Genomic DNA, 23,469 nt, shown 5'->3' on the forward strand with positions numbered 1-23,469 from the left:
GTTTCAGAGACATTCCTGCCTGGGCTAGCACTGAACCACAATCCTCAGATCTCAGCCTGTGAGTAGCTAGGATTACAGGCAAAAGCCACCAGCACCCCACCATTGATGCTGTTTTGATAACTGAGGTCCAGGCCTTTAATATTGTTGCAACAGTTCCTTTTCAGTACTCAGAAAGAGTTTAGACTCAGAAATAGTTTAGAATAATACATGTATTGTAGTTAGAGGAAGACTTCAACAGGAAACAGAGCCAGTGTTCTGTAGGTAGAAAAAAAACATTGGTTACCCATACTGCTAACCAAACACAACTAAGGACGTATAAAACTTGGTGAACTGTGAACACAAGTATGAAATAATTTTTACTGGCTACCCAAAGCAATTATGTTTTAATGTATGGTAAAGAGGTGATATTTCCAAGACTCTTAATGTATCAATTGCATCATTACTTACTAGGTAGAGCTGCATCTGCCTTTATACACAACTAATGGGTAAAGAATCAAAGATCTTTTCAAGCTTGGAGCCCAGGGAAAGCTCTGCCTCCATCCTCAGGACTGACAAACCAGGAGCTGGCCATTGCCAGCCTCTGTCTCAGAGGATACAAGCGTGGAACCTATACCTGTCCAGGAGACACTCAAGTAAAGGAGAGAAAGGATGGGCTCATCATTGACTTCCATAGGACCTTGGTAAAATCAATTCCCAGAGCTCACAATGAGTCAATTTGTGCATCATATCGAACCAAATCTCTAAGGACACCCAAATAGAAATGGAAGAAGAAGAGAAAAGAGAACAACAGAAACACTAGATTTTTGAGTGGATCTCTTTAGCCATGCTGGCAAAAGATAGTGTGTCCTTTCTTCCACTGCTTTATTTTCTACTTACATTTTTCAGATCCAGTGGTGTTCAATCGCCTCTTGATTGGACTAAATTATACATCATAAATGTGTTACTGTTTCACAATGAAATATGACAAAATAAACAAGACACAAGAAACAAAGATTGGCTTCCTAATTTGTTATATAGTTTCTAGATGACTCTATATACTGGACCGCATATATGGTGCATAAGCATGCACATCTAAGCGAAGCTAAAAGGAGCGAAAAGAACTACAGGAAAATGGGTGAAAAAAGACAACAGAGGGGCCCATCAGCTGCACTGATCATTGATGAAAGTGAACTAAACAACTCACGGCTGGTGATGGGAGGGAGGGAAAGAGAGAGAGAAAGAGGAAACAGCTGATACTGAGTAAAAGGAAAGAAATGTACATATCACCTGATTTGGGAGAAACAGTTTTATTGTTAAAGTCTTCAGAGTTCATAAGCTTTGTAGATCAAGACAATGACAAGATGCATTGTGAAGGTTAAAGTGTGTTAGTGATTTTAGCTAAGTATCACTATGCCACAATACTGTGAAATTTATGTAATTACTCTCAATAAAGAAAAGGTGTTACTGTTTTAAAGTACTGACTAAAACATTGAGTCATCTGTATTAACTTTTTCCATTTTGTGGAAGTCTATTATTAAATTCATTATTAATTTTAATATTATACAAGTAATTTATTCAAGTCAGACACCAATGTCTACTTTAGAAGGCTTAGATCTGAGGATCACACTTCAAAATTTGCCTGGACAGAAAAGTGTATGAGACTCCATCTTTAGCTTATAAGTAAAAATATAGGATGGGAGGTATATATCAAATGGTAAAATGCCACTTGTGAATTACAAAGCCAAGAAAAGGAGTTTCAGTCCTGAATTCCAGGGCTGGCAAACACACACACACACACACACACACACACACACACACACACACACACACACATACACACACATACGATTTTTTCCATAAATTAATTTTTCCCTTATCTTCCCACCAACCTACTCTGAAAACAATCAATCCTGTCTTTAATTTTTTTTAAGGCAAGTGATGTCTTTTCTCATGATGGTCTGTGGATGCCACTGTGGGCAGTGCCAATGATGCCAAAGGCTCAGCAGATACTAGGAAATAAAAGGCTGAGAGAGAAAAAATACCCAATATATTAAATGAAAACCAACCACCTGAGGGAGATGGAGGGTGGGAAGATGGGAGTGCAGGGATGGGAAGGGGAAACAAAGGAGGATGCAACTGCTTGATAAGAAATGTACTCATTACCTTGCTCATGTATTTGCAACTCCTCTGTACGGTATTTTCACAATAAAAAAAAAACATATTTTTTTTAAAAAAAGAAAACCAACCAAATCTTCCTGAGCAGGAAAAAAAGAAAAGAGATGCCCATATGTTGCAAATCAGTCATCTCAACCCGGAGAGGGACCAGAATAGCAGGAATAGGCTATGGATCCCACCCGTGCTCCCTGGACCTGCTGCTCAGGATCTGCCCCGAGTTGGTGTTGCTGAACAAACCCTCAGACATGAGCAAGACCCTAGCCACATGCAGCCCCTCATGCTCAGGGCCCAAGTCTCCTTCCTATGATGCTCACTGCCCCATGCTCCAGCATGCTGTAGTATCCTTCCCCTTCCAGAGCAGGACCCTGAGGCCCATCTTCTCCAGAAGTGCCAAACCATGTGAAGGGGCTAAGCAGCTCAGACATATAGCTTATCATGTCTGGGGAGCGCTTGATGCACCCGGTGAGGCCTGCACCCTAGGTTGGTTGGCCTGGTAGGGGTGGATCTGGAAGCTCCCAGAGGCAGAAGCCGCACTGCTGCACTAACAGGTGGTGAATGGCTCATGGACCAACCAGACTGGGTACTGTGATCCGAAAGTCTCTGAGTATGTTCCCAGGAGGATCTGGCAATGTACTGGTAGCTTCCACCAGCCAAAGGGATAGAAGGTAGAAATTTTCTAACTGGTTTTGAAACCATCCAAAGCTAAGAATATTGCCTTGAGTTTTATGGTTTTCTTATTTTTCTTCTCTTATTTTGCCACTTCTTGCCAATATTAACTCATCCAAACTCATATTTGGCTTCTTTCCCCACCCCCCAGGATTCCTTTGATAAAACAATGGTGCAGTGTGTGTTCAGAGATTTTACTTTCTTATAGATATGGGTCAGATAGATAACGTGCAGTTTGCTCTACATACATATTTTTCCCATTGTGGGTTCCTTTAAGGGACAAAGAAAAAAAGTAGAAATTACGTTTAAATTTTCCTGGCTTTAGTTAGATATTTACTTCAATGTAAAACCTAATTTATGTTACTCGATTCTTTTTTTTTTGTCGGTCATAGGGCTTGAACTCTGAGCCTTGGCTCTGTCCCTAAGTTTTTCAGCTCAAGGCAAGCAATCTACTACTTGAGCCATAGCACCACTCCCAGTTTTCTGAGTGGTTTATTGGAGATAAGAGTCTGATGAAGTTTTTTTGTCCCAGCTGGCTTTGAACCATGATCCTCAAATCTCAGCCTCCTGAGTAGCTAAGATTATGGGTTTGAGCCACTGGCTCCCAGCTATTGCTCAATTCTTTTCTTTTTCTTCTTCTTCTTATTGCTCAATTATTTACACACCAAAAGGCCAATATATGAGTGTTTTTAACTAAAAGTTGCTTTCCTTCAAATATTACCTGAAGAAAGTTACAAGAGTGATATGTAAAGTGATGCAATCAGCTGCATTTTGAAAACACCAAGAGATGGTCTGAGATCCCTCAAGTTTGTTAAGTTTGGACTCCTCATGCAATGTCAGTCTACATGTGATTCTCCTGTTCTCCCCCCTTTAAACCAAATGGGAAATATCAATTTACAACAAGTTTGTCTAAGGATTACGACTTTACATCTTTAAAAATGTCATTTTGAGATCAAATGTTTTCAGAGTTAATTAAACATGTAATTTTTAAAAACTCAGTAAGGAATCCAGATGCCAGTGATTCACACCTGTAATCCTAGCTACTCAGGAGGTTGAGATCTGAGAATCAGGGTACAAAGCCAGCCCAGGCAGGAAACTCCATAGGACTCTTATCTCCAATTAACCACCAGAAAACCAAAAGCGGTGCTGTGGCTCAAGAGGTAGAGCATTCTCCTTGAGCTGAAAACTGAGGGACAGCACCTAGACCTAGAGTTCAAGTCCCATGACCAAGGGAAGTTAGTAAATGAAAGTCTTGAGAAAGTGAATTGCTGAAACAAATTGGTTTCATTTGGATAAAAAGTGATTTCAGAAGCAAAAACTGTCTTCAATTTTTTTGGTGGGTTGTGGAGCTTGAACTCTGGGCCTTGGAATTGTCCCTCAGCTCTTCAGCTCAAGGCTAGCACTCTACCACTTCAGTCACAGCACCACTTCCCGTCTTCAATTTTTATACCCACAAAATGTTCAGGTAAGTAGAAGATGAGTACCTCTTGAGTTTCATAAAATAGAGCTTATTATAAAAATAATTGGCAATAAATAAGTTGATTAATTATCAAGAAAATTAATAATAACAGACACTAATGGGGATATGGCCAAAAGGAATATTATAATACCATTGGTAATATAATATGACAAAAGATATAATATTACATACATATTACACACACACTAGTATGGGTGTTTGTTATGTCTATGTTTACATATGATGAGTGTTTAACATGACACTACTTAGAAGCTGAGTTACAGAACCAGGCTCCATTCCAATCAATACATGAATGGAAAAAGTAAATTGAGTCACACAGACACTAGGAGTCTTGAGTATGCAATTATATGTTTGAGTCAGGAATATGGGAGGAAGTGGAGAACATCGTGTTCAGTTAATCACCCTGGTAAATGCAGCAGTGGTATATACTGGACACCGTTTGAAAAATGAAGCATACAACCTGTGGGTGGGGAAGGGAGGGAAAAACTGGGTAACACTGTAAAAACAGAAATGTACTCAATACCTGATTTACACAATGGTAACTCTTCTGTACAACACATTTACAATACACACAGACAAACAGACATACAGAAAGAAAGCACTCAGTTAGATAGAGGCAACACAGATCCCCAAGTTTTCTCTTATTTTTGAAATGTAGGGAGAAGAAGCCTTAGAGTACTAGAGAAGATATCAGTGATAATGAAGTAGAAATTGTTAGCTTCTCCAGCAAGGAAGCCTGATAAATGGTTCAGGCAGAAAAGGCAAACTGGCCACCCTCAGGAGATGGAGACCCCTGGAGAAGACAGAGGAAGAAGAAAAAGAGGAAAATAAAAAGGGAGAGAAGGGGAGCACAGCGGATGTGGAAGTGACCACAGAGGCTGGGGAACTTATCACTGTCCTACAGAGGTATGACCAGGATGGGCCAGGAAGTGACCTCTGTGGATGAGGAAGTGACCTCAGATTGAGGGGTTCTTTGGTGACTCCCAGTCGGGTGATTGTCAGGTGACTACTGGTTTCAGGCAAGTGAAGAGGAAGTGGGGAGAGCCTGTTCTCTTGGGCAGACTGAACAAAAATTGTTAGAGTAATAGTTGAGGAGAATGGGATAAAAGTTTGTCATCTGAGCCAGGCACAGGTGGCTCATACCGATAATCCAAGGTATAGAAGCAACAAAGTTTTCTACCTAAAAACTCAAGTCAGGCTACGGCTCAGCACTGATGTTCTTGCAAGTTCTTGCTGGCTACCATCACCAAATAGCATTCGCATCCCTACTTTTCCAAATTACATTTGCCAAGACCTTCCTCATAAATATATACAGCCAGTTCACAGAACCAGCCACCATGGTGAAATCTGTGCAGAGCAGGACCCTATGCTGTGACCTTGGTTTTACTTCTAGTATAAGGAAAAAATAGAGAAGACAGGTAGGGAGACATAGACAGAGCTGGCACCACACAGCTGTCCAAGTGGGAACAAGAATTCCCAGAGCACTCAGGACATGATGGAGACACAGCAGAGCAAGACCCATCCATACACCCACAGCTACCAGGATCCTCAGTGTGCAGGCCTGCTATGCTCCCATAAAGTCAAAGATCATAGAACATCTCTGTCTAACAATGGACTGTCAATATATTGATAGGTGCAGTCTGATGGTCAACAACATGCAAGCACTGAAAAAGTTCAAGATTCAGAGGGCAAATGTCTAATTGGATAAGTGCATTGACCTTGAAGTATTGATCTGTAATGGTAGAATTCCAGGACACTGTTGGTAATACCTGCAGCAGTAAATAAATACATTGAGCTCTTCTGGATTCTTGTGCATGTGCAGTTGATATAAAAACCTTAATGGGTCATTTCATCAAACTTCTCCCTTTTCCCTAGGTTGTGAGCCTGCCCATCCTCATCTTTGACGGTGCCTTTGCTGGACATGGTGCTCTATGATCATTTGACCTTCACATGGCATCCTCTGCTGTCATCCATTCCCATGATCCCTAGTAACCCTTGATTCGTTGTGCTTCTTTTGTTTTCAACTTTTTGCTTTTACACAAGTTTTTGAACAACTCAACAAGAAGGAATCGATCCCTGGAGTTTCATTATCTACAGTCTTGGATGAAATCATGGTCCTGATGGTGTGGAGAGGAAGATGGTACACATGTTTTGTAACTTCTGTTTTGACCTTGAAGCTGGGCCTCAGATGCAGAGCCAGAGGGCAGAACGGGCTCTGTATTCCTCTAGGACCGTGGAGGCCTTCCATGTATCAAGAAGCCACAAAAACTGAAGATCCATTTAGAAGCCCACCTGACGCTGCAGGCACAGTCTGCATCCAGAAACACAGCTCCATGTCAAAGCAGCAGCAATGTTCCCTGTGGCTCTGACACTGCTTCTCCTCCAGCATCCTCTCCTGATCACTTTCTCTGAAGATGGCAGATGCATTTGCACAGAGAAATCTGTGGCATGCAGCAGGGGAGATGTGGTCATTGCTGGATTTTACCCCCTCTATTCTTGGGAATTTGTCGTTCACGGCTTGAATGCCCCTATCCTGCAGCAACAGAACATTCCGTAAGTGATTTCTTGGATTTTCTTAAATTTTGAATTTTCTCTTTGAGTTACAGTCAGATGTGGGGGAAGTTTGGACACAATCATTGATGTGCTCTGCATCTTCTACACTGCCCTCACTACAACAGCTCTACTTCATTTCAGGTGTTCCCAATGAATATTTTTCTTTCTTCCAAGGGAACAGAGTTTTCTGTCTGTCTTCCATTCCACTCCCCTTTCCAGAGATATCCCGACCACCCCACCATCACTGTGACTCCTCCACTCATCACTGTTACTCAGGGTCACTGGGGTGACTAAGAGTCCATACGGACACTAATGAGCAATGTCCCCATCCATAGGACAAAGGATAGGGAATCTTCAATCCATACTGTTATTTATACTTTTTCAAAACTTTTTGGACCTCCTTCAGGGCAATGTTTCTTAGGATAGATATGCAGTTTCTGCTTCTTCGGTTATTTCATGTAAGCAAAGCTCTGGGAATGGGGACCTGCTGGACAGATCAGTAATAAGAGATGCATGACATATTTGACTTTTTTCCCCTTAATTAATGTAAATAAGCTTCTGTCCTGCTATCCATGTCTTGGCCTGTCTCCTATGTCATTCCCAGAAACTCTGTTTCCATTCCTTGTTCTCCAACATGTTTCCAGGCTTATTTATATTTCCCTGCTCATAACTTCCTAAACTAGATTTGAATTTTTTTTTCATATATATTGTCAGTAATGGGTCTTGAACTCAAGGCTTGGATGCTGTGCCTGTGCTACTCAGCTTAAGACAAGTGCTGGATTGCTGGCGAAAAGTCCCCTTTCCAATGTTTTAGTGGTTTATTGGTGATAAGAATCTCATGGACACTTCTTCCCTGGCTGACTTTGAACCCTGATCCTCAGATCTCAGCTTCCTGAGTAGATTCGAATACAGGCGTGAGAAAAGGTGCCTGGCTTTTTCATATATTTTATACACACTTTCATTCATGCATTTGACCCAGATGAGCTCACTACTTTCAGAGCTATAGAATTCTCTGTAAAGTAGGGAAGTCATGGATGAATCCTCTCAGACAAGTTGTGTGGAAACACCATGTTTGGTGTTGTTTTAGGAGAGGAATACTTTATTAAATGAGAGGTATGTGAGGGATATTGAAGCCAATTGAACCTGGTGAGGAAGTGAGTGAGAAAGATGGGGTTCATATGTAAACCCAGCATTAGAAACGTACCCCATGGGAGGTGGGAGATGTCAGACTATCTTCTTCTCTGTCCATTCTCAAATGAGCTGTGTGTGTGTGTGTGTGTGTGTGTGTGTGTGTGTGTGTGTGTGTGCATGTTGCATGTTCACATACACTCTAGCACTCAGGCATCATCTCAAGTCCTGATGGCTGTCCCTTAGCATTTTTTCTGTCATGGCTGACACTCTACCACTTGACCTACAGCTCTGCACCAGTTTCTGTGGAGGTGCTTGCACATAAAGAATGTCACAGACATTCCTGCCCAAAGTGACTACAAAACATAATTCTCCTATATCACCCTCCTTAGTAGTTATAACTGCAGGCCTGAGCCACCAGTTCCCAATTCGTATTTAGTATTACTGATATTCTAGATGTCAAGCCTCAGTTACATTGTACACAATGACATCCGCAAACATCCATGAGAGTTCAGATTCTCTCTATGAGAATTTCCCTAAAATGATTATATTGAAAGCTAGGAGAACTCATCACTCTGGAACATTCTTGATTCATATTGGCATGTGATACCATCTGGCCTTTCAAATTTCTCCGAATTATACCAGTCTGACTGGTCTGGTTTTGTGCCTGTCTTTCCGGAAATTCCAGGCAGGCTTCAGTGTTCCTGAGTCTGTAGTGACTTCCACAATGTCAACACTAGAGGGAGCCCAGAGCCTGTGAGAAGTCAGCTGTGAGGTGGTCAACCACTTCAATACCAGAGAAAACTAAAGGCAATTTTGGTGACAAATACTCTGTGGTTCTAAAAACCTCACTAGAACCTCAATGAGTCTTGGGTCCAAATATGCCTTCTGCTGGGTACACAGGGGGCCCATATGCCTCATCCACAGGGAATGGCCTTGTGCGTGGATTCTGCCTAGCAATAGCAAGATCTGTGTGCTGGAACAGGCGTTAGACACAGCTGTGGCCTCCAGAACTCTATTACACCTGGAATACCAAACAGCAGGGTCACCAAAACAGATGACAGTTAATGAAGTTTCTCTCTAAAAGTAGGGACTTGGGATCCTGGACTTTGATCACAGAAGAAGAAATTCTAGACAAGTCACAACAGTAAGAAAATGTGGCAGAGCTTTCTTGAGTAAGGCAGCAAACAAAGAAGCAGGTAGACAAACAGGAAACAGAAGGGCAAAGAGACACTCTAACTGAGGAGAGACACACAGCTCTTGGGCTGCCAGGGGTATTCAGATGGTAAAGGCATGAGGTCTGACTTAAAAGTTACACAAACATAGATTTGTCATCTTTGCTCTAATCATTCCTGGTGCTACACTTTCTGAGTTTCTGCATGTTTTGACCATCCTTTCCAGATGATTATCCTTGAGGGAAGGAAGGTGTACTGTTGTCTATATTTGGCATAGGACGTTGCTTAAGTTTTGGGGGAGCGTCTTAGGGGGAAGGCATTTGCCCTGCAAGACAACTGCTAATTCATATGATGAGAAATGTATCTCTCAAGAAGCAATGCAATTTGTTGCCTCTCTTTGAAGTAAAGACGGTAGCCCTGTGTTTCTAAATCACATGTTACTGAGTTGCCTTCTCTAGGACTCATTTGTTTCCTTAATTTATCTAGCTTCTTTTTGTGAATGACTTTGGTCCCTTAATCTTAAGTTATGTAGATGGATGAATAGCTCTCTGTTTGCTGTGAGCTTCCCATACCTCATTTTTTTACTAATCTATTCTTCTCCATTTTCCCCTAAATGACTTAATTACCTTAATATTAAGGGAAGTAGATGGACAAGCTTTAAGCTGGCATTAACCATGCCTCATTTTCCTCAGTCTATCCTGCCTGAATACAGCATCCTCAGTCCACTGATATCAAGACCAATATAGTCCTGAGTGAGTACTAAGATTGACTCAGATTGAATGTGGTAGAGGTGTGCTCATTAGCCAAGTTGCCCACAACAATAAACATTTAGTGATAGCTAATATAGAATTCAGATTGTCTGGTGGTACATGACTTTCTCAGGTATTGAGGTGATTACAGAGTCTGCCAGAGGCTGTCCTGGCTATATGGTCATGGCACAGTTCTAGTGCTATTCCCTAGCCCACAATAAGCTATGGGAAAATATCACCATCTTACTTCCCTGTCTTACCTATTATAATTGGGATGGAGAACCATGCAATGCTACAGCAGCATGGTAAGTTTTGTAAAGGAAGCCACAAGCTGGGCATAGGTGGCTGACGCCTACAATTCTAGCTACTTAGGAGGCTGAGAGCTGAGTACTGGGGTTCAATGCCAGCCCAAGCAGAAATGTCTGTGAGACTTTTATCTCCAGTAAAACAAAAGAAAGCCAGAAGTGGCGTTGTGCCTCAAGTACTGGAGAGCTAGTCTTAAGCTGAAGATTTTAGGGTCAGATCCCAGGCCTAGAGTTCAAGCCCCACAACCAACCAAAAAAAGAAGCAAGCCCCAGGACCATCTTGGTGAACACCACCATCTACTCAGGCTATCTAGCATCCCCAAAGCCCAAACTGTCATGTGGATACCCTAAAGCCACACTCTAGCTTATGCTGCTGAAGACCAATGCACACTGGATTCCTAGAGAAACTTCAGTTTCTGCCTGGTGCCATCTTGAGCACTGTCCTTCTAGGGCAGTGGTCCCTGAAATTATTTACTGTGCAACGAGGCTGGACTGAGCCAGATGACAACAGAGTCACATAGCCACAGTGGCTTCTTAAGGCTAAGCCAGAAGACAGGTGTCAGCCTACTCCACCCATGGTGGAAACTGATGGAAATGGCATGTTTTTCTGCCTCAGTGACCTTCCAAAACGTCCTGAAAGATTCTAATGGAAGCTGTGGTGCTAGCACCAAACAGTGCCTCTAGTTTATTCTGGATTATTGGTCCGACCATCACATGCCTGACAAAGGGTTCTAAGAACAACTCTGACCCAATATTCTGCCCTGCTCACTAGGAGGTTGTATCCCATACCTGCTGTCGTTCACAAGATTGGAGGAGGGAGGTTGTGGCAGTGACTTCCTTCTCTGTCCTAAACCAGTTCTAGAGGCACAATCTAAAGGTCCTGACCCAAGAGTACAGACCATAAGCACATCCCCAGCACTGGTCTCAGTGTATGGGGATGGTGCTGAGGTTTAACTTTAATTCTCTAATCCCTGCAATGTAGGAGGGTTTCTCTCCATAATGAGCTACTAGGGCTGGTAATAGGGAGGAACATGGAGATGGATTCTTCTCCCTTTTCTCACACATCCTTTTCTGTTGTTTGTTCTACTAGAGAAGTATCTTCCAGTCCACACTCCCTGACTCTCATCTGTTCTTTGTTGGGTGAGGCAATCTTCATGTTCTAGCTTCCTGGGCTGCCATCTTGCTCTGCTTCTTGGGAATCCCCTTGAATGATGACATTCTCTCAGTCAGCTTAGTGTGCCTCTACCACATCAAATGGATTTTGTACTTCTGTGATTTCTTTACTTTCCTCACAAGGCAAGATTCACTTCTTTGCAGAAGGATGCACCATTGGCAAATGTGTGGCAAGTGAGCACAGACACAAAACAGCCTGCTTTCCTATTTACTCCTAACACAGCAGGCCCTGCCTCTCTGTTCATACTGGTTAAACTCAGGTGGACAATCTGCTCCCAATTGGAATTGGATTTCTTAAGATTTTTTCCATATGCACAGCTAATTTAAGGTACTAAATGATTTGGGATGTGAGCTGGGCCTGCTCCTATGTCACAGTAGACAGCAGTGTTTTTCACAGATCCATACGGGGCAGAGAGGAAAGGTCAGTTGCCAACTCCCCCCACCCTCTCTTTCTCTCTGAAATCTCAGAAGAATAGTCATCTCATGTATGCTGATCAACACCTGTTCAGGAATCTCCCAATTCTAAAAACTTTTCTTATACTCCAAATTGGAATGCCATCCCTTTGGATCTACACATATTACTGCATGTACAAATAAGCATTTGATTCAACAAAGTCATGAGATTTGTAGTTATTCATTTGTAAAACTTGTATACCTACCCAAATTTTGTGATTTCTGTGCAGGATCAACTTAAAGAAATACCAATTGCTTCTCCCCCTGCTGCTGGCTGTGGAGGAGATCAACAAGAATCCCGATCTGCTACCCAACATGACTCTGGGGTTTGAGATCTATACTGCACATTACTCAGGTACTGATCTGTTAGAGGATCCACTCACCTGGCTGTCTGGGAAGAATAAAAACATCCCTAATTACACCTGCAGAAGAGACAGCAAAGCTATAGCAGCACTCACAGGAACCTCAAGCACAGTTGTCCCTATAGGGACACTGCTGGGCCTCTACAAACTTCCACAGGTGAGGCTGGGAGAGGTGAGCAGATGTGAAGCCATATCCACAGTGACTCTGCCCTCAACAGGCTGAAGAGGATGTGGTATCACAAACCCTTACAAATGCATAATCTCACAGGGAGAAGCCTCCAAAAGTGGGTGGGACATACACATTTTCATTGCTGCAAATAAAAGGAAGGGTTGTTAAGAGAGGAAAAGATGACCCAAAACTCTGAGCCTTATCTGTACATGTCGACAAAGAGTTCAGAACATGGGAGATGACTTTGCAAATGGGATAAGCTAACTTTTGTTTCCACCACTGTACTACCAGTTGTTGTGTCGTTCACATCAGGCCTGGATTTGCCTATGACCATACTCTTCCTGATGTTGTTTCCATTTGTTCCTTGTAGTTCACCTTTGGGACTTTTGATCCTCTCCTGAGTGACCATGGAAAGTTTAGTACTGTCTATCAGATGGCTGCCAAGGACTCAGGTCTAGCCCTGGCCATGGTCTCCTTGATGCTTCATTTCAGCTGGAACTGGGTGGGACTATTCATTACGGAAGACAATTATGGAATGTGGTTCCTCTCAGAATTGAGGGAAGAGATGAGCAAGAGTAGAGTCTGCTTTGCCTTTGAGAACATGATCCCTTACCTTGTCCTTTCAGATTTATCAAATGATCTATTGGTGCAGCACCAGCTAATGGACTTATCAACCAATGTGATTATCATTTATGGGGACAGTAAATTTCTACTAAGCTTTATTCTTAAATGTAGGCACTTTTTAATTACAGGCAAAGTCTGGGTCCTGAACTCACCCTATGATGATGTGACTATTGCTAAAAGACATTTTCTGATTGACTCTTTCCATGCACCTCTTATCTTCTCTCACCATCATAGAAACACTGCTGGGTTCACCAATTTTATTCTGACAGAGACCTTCTCCAAGAACTCAGCAAATAACTCCCTTCCCAGGTCATGGATTCAGTCTGTTTATAGCCTTCTGATTAAGTCTGACTGCAGAGACTTGGGGCACTGTTCATACAATGCCACACTGCATTGGTTGCTGAGGCACATTTTTGACATGACCATGTCAGATGAGAGTTACAACATCTACAATGCTGTGCATGCTGTGGCCCATGCCCTCCACCAGATGTTTCTTCATTACATGGAAGAGCCAAGAGTACACAATGGGCAACCCAGGGAATTTCTCTCTTCACAGGTAATGGCTTTGCTTTTGAGTGACCTACTCTAGGCATGCAGAACTTCTATATAAGCTTTCATAGCAGATGCAACTAGGTTGTCTGGCACCATTTTGGCAAATACAAGAGAGTCTGGGCCTGTTGTACTCTCCATGAAGCGGCGAAAAAGCTATGAAGACAATGTTCTTGAAGAACGCTGCATCAGTGACAAGGAAGTGCTGTGTCTTCTGTCCCCATCCTTACTATGCGTGGAAAAAGCCGTCCCCTTTTCAATAGGATATATTCAAATTCTCCTTGTACCTTTTTAAAATAACAGATTAAGGGTGACTAGTTCTTTTTTATTGTGAAAATACTGTACAGAGGGGTTACAATTACATGGGGAAGATAATGAGTACATTTCTTATAAAGCATTGTAGCCTCCTCCTTTTTTCCCCTTCCCATCCCTTCCCATCCTCCCCCCGCCCTCCCCACCCAATCCACCCGGGCTCCCCCCAGCTCCCACCCCTGCATCAAAGCCTTGAAGTTCATTTTAGACATAACCACTTGTACATTTCATTGTTGCAATGGGTCCACTTATATCCCGACTTAAACGATTTATTTTTCCCCTTTCCCACCACAAATTATACCGACATCAAATACAGTGAAAGTAGGGGTTATACTGTGGGGGAGGGACATACAAAGAAACAAAGAAATAATGTTATAAATGTGCTAGAAACAATCACATGAAGGAAAAAAAAAAACATTTGAACACATATCTTAGGATTCATTTCCCTAACATCACCTTATCTGACCTTTTCTGCTTGACTCAGACATATACTAGCTATTGCAAATAAGGGAAACCATGGGACCTATGTGTCTTTGGGCCTGGCTTACTTCACTTAATATAATTTTTTCCAAGCCTTTCCATTTCCTAACAAATTGGACAATGTCATTCTTTCTGATGGAGGCATAGAGTTCCATTTTGTATATATAATACATTTTCTTGATCCATTCATCTGCTGAGGGGCATCTGGGTTGGTTCCATAGATTAGCTATAGTAAATAATGCTGCAATAAATAGAGTCATGCTAGTAGCTTTAGTGTGGTCTTGTTTGTAAACATTTGGGTAAATGCCCAAAAGTGGGACTGCTGGCTCATAGGGGAGCTCTATGTGGAGTCTTTTGAGGAACCTCCATACTACTTTCCAAAGTGGGTGAACATGTTTACACTCCCACCAACAATGCAGTAAGGTTCCCTTCTGTCCACATCCCCTTCAGCATCTGTTGTTATTAGAGTTCTTGATTTTAGCCATTCTAACTGGAGTGAGGTGGTATCTCAATGTTGTTTTGATTTGCATTTCTTTTATGGCTAGGGAGGTTGAGCATTTCTTCATGTGTCTATTGGCCATCCTTCTTTCTTCTTCAGAGAAGTTTCTCTTTAAGTCTTTAGCCCAATCATTTATTGGACAGTTGTTTCTTTGAGGATTTGTTGTTGGGGCATTTAATTTTTTGAGTTCCAAGTATATTTTAGGTAAGATATCCTTGTCTGTTGTATGGCTAGTGAAGATCTTCTCTAAGGGTGACTAGTTCTTGAAAACCTAATATTGCCTAGACAAGTGGCTCACACCTGTGGCTCACTCGTGACTACAATTAATCACCAAAAAGCCAGATGGGGAGCTGTGGTTCAATGGACAAAATGATTACTTTGAAAAGAACAAAAAAAAAAGTTGAGTCCTAAGCTGTGAGGTGACACCACAGGGCAGGCATACACACACACACACACACACACACACACACACACACACCCACACCCACACCCACACACACACACACACACACACACACACACACACACACACACACACATGCAGTGAACTCAGTCTTGCTTAAGGTAATCTTTCATAGTTGTCAAAAATATTCTATGATTCTACTTAGTTTATTATTTACCTATATTTCATACTGATTCTGTGATCAGAATCACAAAATAAGTGATTGGAATGCACTTTAGAGAGTCTGTTGAGTTCTATCACATGATAACTAATTATTTTGTTAGATGTGGCTGAGTTTCATTCCCTTGAAATTTAGTTTCTGCATCCTATCCTGGATACCCAGGTTTTAGAACTTGGAAACACTTTACTCTGCTGTGGGCCTGCATTTGATACAGTTGGTTGGATTCCTGTGGTGTGTGTGAATCAGAGGATGGGAATGAAAAGTAATCCACTGTTCTGGGGTTCTGTGATAACACTGGGAAGCACTTCACCATACTGTAATGTGTCTCTTTTAGCTGAATCCCTTTTTGAAGAAGATCCAATTTACCAATCCTGTTGGAGACCAAGTGGTTTTGAATGAGGAAAGGAAATTGGAGGCAGAGTATGACATTCTGAGCTTTTGGAATTTTCCAGAAGGTCTGGGACAAAAGGTGAAAGTTGGCAAGTTTTCTCCATCTAGGCCACAAGGTCAACAACTGGTTTTGTTTGAAAATCTGATAGAGTGGCCCATAGGAATTACCAAGGTGGGTCATTTCTACTTTTGTTACTCTCTCCTTTTAAAAAAATGTATTGTTATAAGGAAGTAGTTGTAGAAAGACCTTACAATTTCCTAAGTCAGATTATGATCACAATGCTTGTAGACAATGTCACCACATCCTTATTTCTCCCCCGGGTCAGTCATTTCTAACCATAATTGAATGATCTATGTATAAATGAGCAATAAGCTTATCCTGTTTTAAAGTTTGTTTAATAAAACTATGGCTCAGTGGTGTACATTTCAAAACTTTCTGTTTCTGGAAGTTTCTTACTAACAGATTCATGGAGGGAACATGGGAACATATCATGACCAATATGTTGTTCTATTGTTCTATGTTTGTGTAGTGAATATCATAAAAGTTAAATGACACCTGTGAATCATCATTCCAGCACTGTGACAAAATATCTGAGGGAATCAAATGAGAAGGCAGAAGGGCTTGCTTTGCTTCTGCCTGGAGATTTCAGAGCATGGTTGGATAGATTGCTACTTCTTAGTCTAGTGAGACAGGATGTAATGAAAGGAGTATCTGCCAGTATAATACACCCACTTTGTGACAGCTAGGAAGCCAAGAGAGATGTGAATGGCGCTGGGTAGAGCAGCACCCCCAAAGCAATTAGCCATGCTTTAGAGTGTGGGTTTCAAATTTCCCTGAGTGATCTTCCTCTCATGCTTTTCTTTATCTGTAAACATATCACCTGAATTCAAGAATAGGATGCAGGATTTACTCCCATTTCCTAATTTCGTAGAATTAACATCCAACACTTCAAGGCTCCATGACTTCCCCATAGTATGAGTGCTGGGTGTTGAGGCCCCACATATTCTTCAGCGCATGTCAGATGAAAATGTAAGAAGGTTCAGAAAATTCATTTGGTGTGTGCATATAAAGATTATGTGTTTTGATGATCATTTCCCCTAAATCGCTGGAGTGTCTCAGATGTCAGGTAAAAGGATAAATGGTCACTAACTTTCATCTGAATATTCTCAGACTCCTCAGTCTGTGTGCAGTGAGAGCTGTGGTCCTGGATTCAGGAAGGCCTCTCTGGAGGGAAATGCTACCTGTTGCTTTGATTGCACTCCTTGCCCAGAGAATGAGATTTCTAATGAGACAGGTGAGTCTGTTATTTAGAGAAATTCCCCATCTCTCCTTCCTAACTTTCAGTCCATCCAAGCCAGTGGAGTGATCTATAGTAACATGGCAGGAACACACATGCACCTTCATGCAGAGTTCCAGGGCTACCGTTAACCGTACTTCTCCTTAGAAGAAACACCCACTGCCCCTCCCTTAAGTCTCTGGTTGTATTTTCTAATCTATTACAGGCTTCATCTTGAGAATACCCATGTTCCCCTCTCCTCAATTGCATTTTTTGTATTTAAAGAAAATGTTTACCCATTGTTTCCATTTTTTGTAATAACTACTATATGTCTAGGACAAGCAGAAAAGGTCAAAAGCTATGTACTTATTACGATATAAGTTGAAGTTAAGTGAATGGAACGCCAAGACAGGAACACAAGTGGTTTTTTCTTTCTTTTTTAATGTATTCATAATGACCATGTGACTTTTTGTTTCTTTGGTATGTTCCACCCACATGGAATAACCCCTGTTTTCAATGTGTTGGATTCTGTTGCCCTGCATCTTGTATGTACATTTTCCTAATTTGGGGAGGGCAAGGAAGAAACAAACTGCTTAAATAAGGATACAGGTTGACCTATTTTAGCCAGGAGATGTTCAATACACTATATTGAAAAAGAACTTTACAACTTTGCAATTGTCAGGGGAGTACTTGGGGAGGTGGACAAGGAAGTGATGGTAAGGGAAAAACAAAGGTGGAGGCAACAATGCTAGATAGGAAATGTACACTTTACTTACTCATATAATTGTAACTACTCTGTACAGTATTTTTCCAATTAAAAAAAAACATGAAAAAGGGGGAACAATGCTCGATAGGAAAAGTACTCATTACCTTAATCATGTAACTGTAACCACTTTGTACAGAATCTTTTCAATAAAAACATATATTTAATAAACAAGGGAGAAATGGAGAAAATAAGAGCTAAAGACTGAAAAAAGTAAATATCAAGGACCAGTTATTGATCTTTGAAATGATAGGCAAATCATCATGGAATTGTGGATCTAACACAGCCTTTCATTTCTGCGTGCCTATTGCTGCTCATTTCTAATTAAATTTTATTTTCTATTTAGCATCCACTAATAATACAAGGGGCTTTGTTATGATCACTCCATGTCTGACACTGGCACTGGGTTGACTAGCAATTTTTCAAGTATAAATGATTCAGAAGTAGTTTATCATCTCCATTTCAGTTCTTTTCTCCCTTCTCCAGCTGATCTTTCCCAGACCTTATCTTATCAGTGGAGGATCACTGTTCTTGATAGAGATCAAATGCTCAAAAAGTTTGTGTTTAGTGTAATGAGGAGATTGAGGTTTGGATTAGGTCCTCTTGTACAAAGTGAAGTGGTTTGGCTGAGTCTCTATTCTCCATTATGTCTTGAGTGAGTAGCAGAGAGCCAGAGTGGTATGACCTGTCAAGAATGCAGTACATAATTATATGTGCTGCATTACATATAATTACATATATGTAATTATATGTTACACCTGTAATCCAAGTGATTCAGGCAGTTGAGATTTGAGGATGGAGCTTCGATGAAATGATGTATAGGAAACTTAGTAAGATTCTTTCTCGGCATTAAGCACTCAAAAAGCTGTAATTTGAGCTGTGCCTCAAGTGGTAGAGTGGTAGTTTTGAGCATGAATACTCTGGAAAACAAACCATGGCCATAGTTCAAGCACTGGAGGAAAGACAGACAGATGGAAGGAAGGAAGGAGCTAGAGAAGGAAGGAGGGAGGGAGAGAAAGAGGGAGGGAGGGAGGGAGAGAGGAAAGGAAGGAAGGAAAGGAAGGAAGGAAGGAAGGAAGAAATGAAGAAAGAAAGAAAGGAAGGAAGGAAGGAAGGAAGGAAGGAAGGAAGGAAGGAAGGAAGGAAGGAAGGAAGGAAGGAAGAAAAGAAAAGAAAGGGAGAAAGGAAGAAAGAAAGAGAAAAGAAAAGAAAACATAAACGTAAAAACAGAAAAAGGAGGAGGAAAAGAAGAAGAAATATGAGAAAGATTTGATGTGAAAGCATTTTGATATAGAGTTACTCTATTGGTATTGAACTCAATACAGGTCAACTGGTGAATCAGGGGAAATGAGATAGCTACTTGAATGAAGGGGGTTGAGAGGAAAGACAAATACTGAACACAAACTAATAGTGATTTTCACACCTCACCAGACATGGAGCAGTGTGTCAGGTGTGCAGATCATCAGTTTGCCAACACCCAGAGAAATCACTGCCTGAGGAAAACTGAGGGCTTCCTGGCTTATGAAGACCCCTTGGGTATGGCTCTGACTTGCACAGCTCTTTGCTGCTCTGCACTCACAGCTGCTGTTCTTGGGGTGTTTATCAAGCACCAAGACACCCCCATTGTCAAGGCCAATAACTGGGCCCTCAGCTATATCCTGCTCATCTCCCTCATCTGCTGCTTCCTCTGCTCCTTGCTATTCCTTGGCCGTCCCCACACAGCCTCCTGCATCCTACAGCACACCACATTCGCAGTGGTCTTCACTGTGGCTGTCTCCACAGTCCTGGCCAAGACCATCACTGTGGTTCTGGCCTTCACGCTCACTGCTCCAGGGAGAAGCACGAGGCAGTGGCTGCTGTTCTGGGTTCCTAACGTCCTCATCTCCACCTGCACTCTCATCCAGGTGACCCTCTGTGGCCTCTGGCTGCGAATCTCTCCTCCCTTTATGGACAAAGATGCACACTCTGAACATGGCTACATCATCATCCTGTGCAACATGGGCTCTCTCACTGCCTTCTACTGTGTCCTGGGATACCTTGGCTCTCTGGCCCTGGCCAGCTTCACTGTAGCTTTTCTAGCCAGAAACCTGCCTGACACCTTCAATGAGGCCAAGTTCCTGACCTTCAGCATGCTGGTGTTCTGCAGTGTGTGGCTCACCTTCCTGCCTGTCTACCACAGCACCAAGGGGAAGGCCATGGTGGCCGTGGAGGTCTTCTCCATTTTGGCCTCCAGTGCAGGTCTCCTAGGCTGCATCTTTGTCCCCAAGTGCTACATCATCCTGATAAGACCTGAGAGAAATTCTTTCTCCAGGTTCAGGGAGAGATCACGTTGTGAAAGAAACAAACATTAAGATAAACATAGATGTTGCCTAGAGTTTAGAGGCTCTGAGATCAATCTGTATCACATTTTAGTTTAATGTGAGGACTTCTTTGAACAAACAAGTTACTCTTATTCATTTCTCTGTTATGTTAAAGACATAGCACATGCCCAACAAGACCTCCTAAATTTGCATTCTAACTTGGATATTTTATGATTCCTCCAGTGTAATCTGTCCTTTATGCTATTATACTTCCTGATGAGTACATTATCTACTGTGCTTTTTCCTTTCTCTTTCCTGTCTCAATCATTTTCCTACCTATCCTATATCACTGATTCAATATCACTATATTGCTAAGCTACTAGTATAGGAAGTTACGCTGTTAACATTTCCATGCTTTCATTATGGTAACTCAAGTCCATTCTCTGACCTCGCTGTATATTTCTTTTCACATATTTTCTATTTTGCTATATTACTGAGTGTATTTTACTGGAAAATCTCTCATTCTCTCTCTTCTTTCTTTAAGAATTTTAGAGCAGGATGTTAATCTGTTGCAGTTTCCAATAGGAATCTATGAATGTATTTTTTAGGGAAGAAACACGAGTGCACCAAAACAGCTACAGTTGTCCAAATGAGCAGCTGCAGCAATAGTTTGCTTATTGGTCATTATTTCTTATTGAAATCCAAAAATAAAGAGTACACAATTGGCCAAGCAGAGCCTTGTCATCCCAGTCCCTTAGAATCATTAATATTAATGGATGGAGAAATAGAATCATTTGTAAGAAGAGAAAAAGCTCCCCAAGTGAGGACAAAAACATCAGACATGTTCAGACTTCAAAACTCTCAATGATCTTTACAATTGTATGGGAACAAGAATGATTCAGAAGAGTCCCTCAGAAATCAAAGTGTTGAGGAGCTTGAAGTAGGAATATTGTCAGGCCACCACCACATTGTACAGCCAAGAAGAGTCCAATGGACAAACAAGCACATGTCTTTGAGTCCAAAGATCTTGATGTTATTCAATGCTGTAGCTGTGACTCAGTGGAGTGACGTCAGCCACACATGCATGACAGAGACAGACATAGTGCTGTCTCTAATTCTGCTGGGCCATGGATGGAAAACAAAAGCATCTGCACAGAGACAGAAATGTCTGGAAGCCAAACAGATTATCCCACTTACAATGGCTCAAACAAGAGAATGCTCACTGTTCTGTTTTTTTGTTTTGTTTTGTTTTGTTTTTGGGTCTGGTCGTGGGACCTTAACTCTGGGCTTGGGCGGTGTCCCTCAGCTCTTCAGCTCAAGGCTAGCACTCTCCCACTTGAGCCACAGCGCCACTTCCAGCTTTTTTTTTTTTTGCTTATGTGGTGCTGAGGAATCGAACCCAGGGCCTCATGCATCCAAGGCAACTGCTCTACCACCTAGCCACCTTCCCAGCCCTAACTGTTCTGCATAGGTGCTCATTCAATGATTGCCACTTCTGGTTTTCAGTGGTCCATTGGAGAAAAGAGTTTTATGGAATTCCCTGCCTGGGATGGCTTTGAACGCCAAGCCTCTGATATCAGCATCCTGAGTAGCTAGGATCACAGGCATGAGGCACCAGCACCCTGACATTCATGCTGTTTTGGTAACTGAGGTCCAGACCTTCAATATGATTGTGATAGTCCCTCTGCAGTACTCAGAAAGAATTTAGAATAATACAGGTATTGTAATTTGGGGAAGACCTTAACAGGATCAGAGCCAGTACTGTATAGGTAGAAAGAAAAAAATTTTTGGTTACCCATTCTGGAAACAAAACACAACTATAGGAATGTATAAAACATAGGGAACTGTAGCATTCCCACAAGTAGTGAAATAATTTTTACTGTGCTGTCCTACCTTCTGGCTACCCAAAACAATTATATTGATATTTATGATTAAGAGGTGGTATTTCCAAGACTCTTCATGTATCAAATACATCAGTACTTACTGGTTAGAGAGGCTTGTGTCTTTAGACACAACCAAGGGGTAAAGAACCAAGGATCTCTTCAATCCTGGTGCATAAGGAAAGCTCAGCCTCCATCCTCAGGACTGACAGACCAGGAGCGGGCTAGTGGCAGCCTCTGTTCCAGAGGACCGCAGCTGTCCAGGAGATGCTCAAGTGAAGGTGGGAAAGGATGGATTCCTCATTGACCTTAGGAAAATCAATCTCCAGAACTCACAATTAACCAATTTGTGTGTCTTATTGGACCAAATCACTAAGGACTTCCAAACAGAAATAGAAGAATAGAAAAGAGACGAATAGCCACACTCAATTTTTGGAGGAGATCTCGTTAGCTATGCTGGCAAAAGATAGAGTGTCCTTTCTTCCATTGCTTCATTTTCTGCTTTTTTTCTTAAGATCTAGTGATGTTCAATCTCCATTTGATTGGACTAAATTACATGTCATAAACATATTTTACATTGAGATATGAAAAAGTAAACAAGACCAACGAAATAAAAGACCTCTTCTTACTTTCCATATAATTTCTAAAGCACTCTATGTTCTTGTCCCCATATATGCTGCATAAGCATGCACATCTGAGGGAAGCCAGGAGGAGGGCAAAGAAGTGGAGGAAAATGGGTGAAAAAAATACAGCAGAGGGCCCATCAGCGGCAATGGTCATTGATGAAAGTGAACTAAGTAACTCAACAGTGATGATGGGAGGTAGGGAATGAGAGAGGAGGAGGAAACAGCTGATACTGAGCAAAAGGAAAGAAATGTACATATCACCCAATTTGTAAGAAACAGTTTTATTGTTAAAGTCTGTAGAGTTCATAAGCTTTGTAGATCAAGACAATGACAAGATGCATTGTGAAGGTTAAAATGTGTTAGTGACTTTAGCTAAGTATCATTATGCCACAATAGTGTGAAATTTATGTAATTACATAATATCAAAAAAGGAAAAGTGCTACTCTTAAAATATGGACTAAAACCTTGGGTAATGTGTATTAAATTTTCACATTCTTGTGGAAATGTATTATTAATTTCATTTTGAATTTCAATATTAGACACGTAATTTTTGTGAGCCATACAACAGTGGCTCTCTTAAAAGGCTTGGATCTGAGGATTACAGTTCAAAATTAGCCTATACAGAAAAGTCTATGAGACTCCATCTCTAACTTACAAGTAAATATACAGGACAGAGGGGTATTTGTCAAATCCTAAAATGCCACATGTGTATTACAAAGCCAAGAGAGGGAGCTTGGGGCCCTGACTTGCAGGGCTGATACCCTCACTCACACACAGAC

The 23,469-nt window shown here is 41.6% G+C and overlaps 1 protein-coding gene and 1 non-coding gene across 2 annotated transcripts; both read left to right on the forward strand.

Annotated features, from left to right (window-relative positions):
• The first annotated feature begins 1,909 nt into the window (after window positions 1–1,909).
• On the forward strand, window positions 1,910–1,995 carry LOC122119990. Its single transcript, XR_006149612.1, has one exon. It is a non-coding gene; the product is annotated as a small nucleolar RNA SNORD35 (small nucleolar RNA).
• A 9,723-nt stretch (window positions 1,996–11,718) lies between these two features.
• Window positions 11,719–20,235, forward strand: LOC122119587 (vomeronasal type-2 receptor 116-like). Its single transcript, XM_042693601.1, has 6 exons — window positions 11,719–11,804; window positions 12,067–12,355; window positions 12,738–13,547; window positions 15,789–16,016; window positions 17,016–17,139; window positions 19,316–20,235. The coding sequence occupies exons 1-6, from the start codon at window positions 11,719–11,721 to the stop codon at window positions 20,233–20,235; spliced, it is 2,457 nt and encodes an 818-aa protein (XP_042549535.1).
• Window positions 20,236–23,469: the final 3,234 nt, after the last annotated feature.

Source organism: Dipodomys spectabilis, unplaced genomic scaffold (assembly GCF_019054845.1).
Source record: "Dipodomys spectabilis isolate Male_0828 unplaced genomic scaffold, ASM1905484v1 ptg000173l, whole genome shotgun sequence".
NCBI lineage: Eukaryota > Metazoa > Chordata > Mammalia > Rodentia > Heteromyidae > Dipodomys > Dipodomys spectabilis.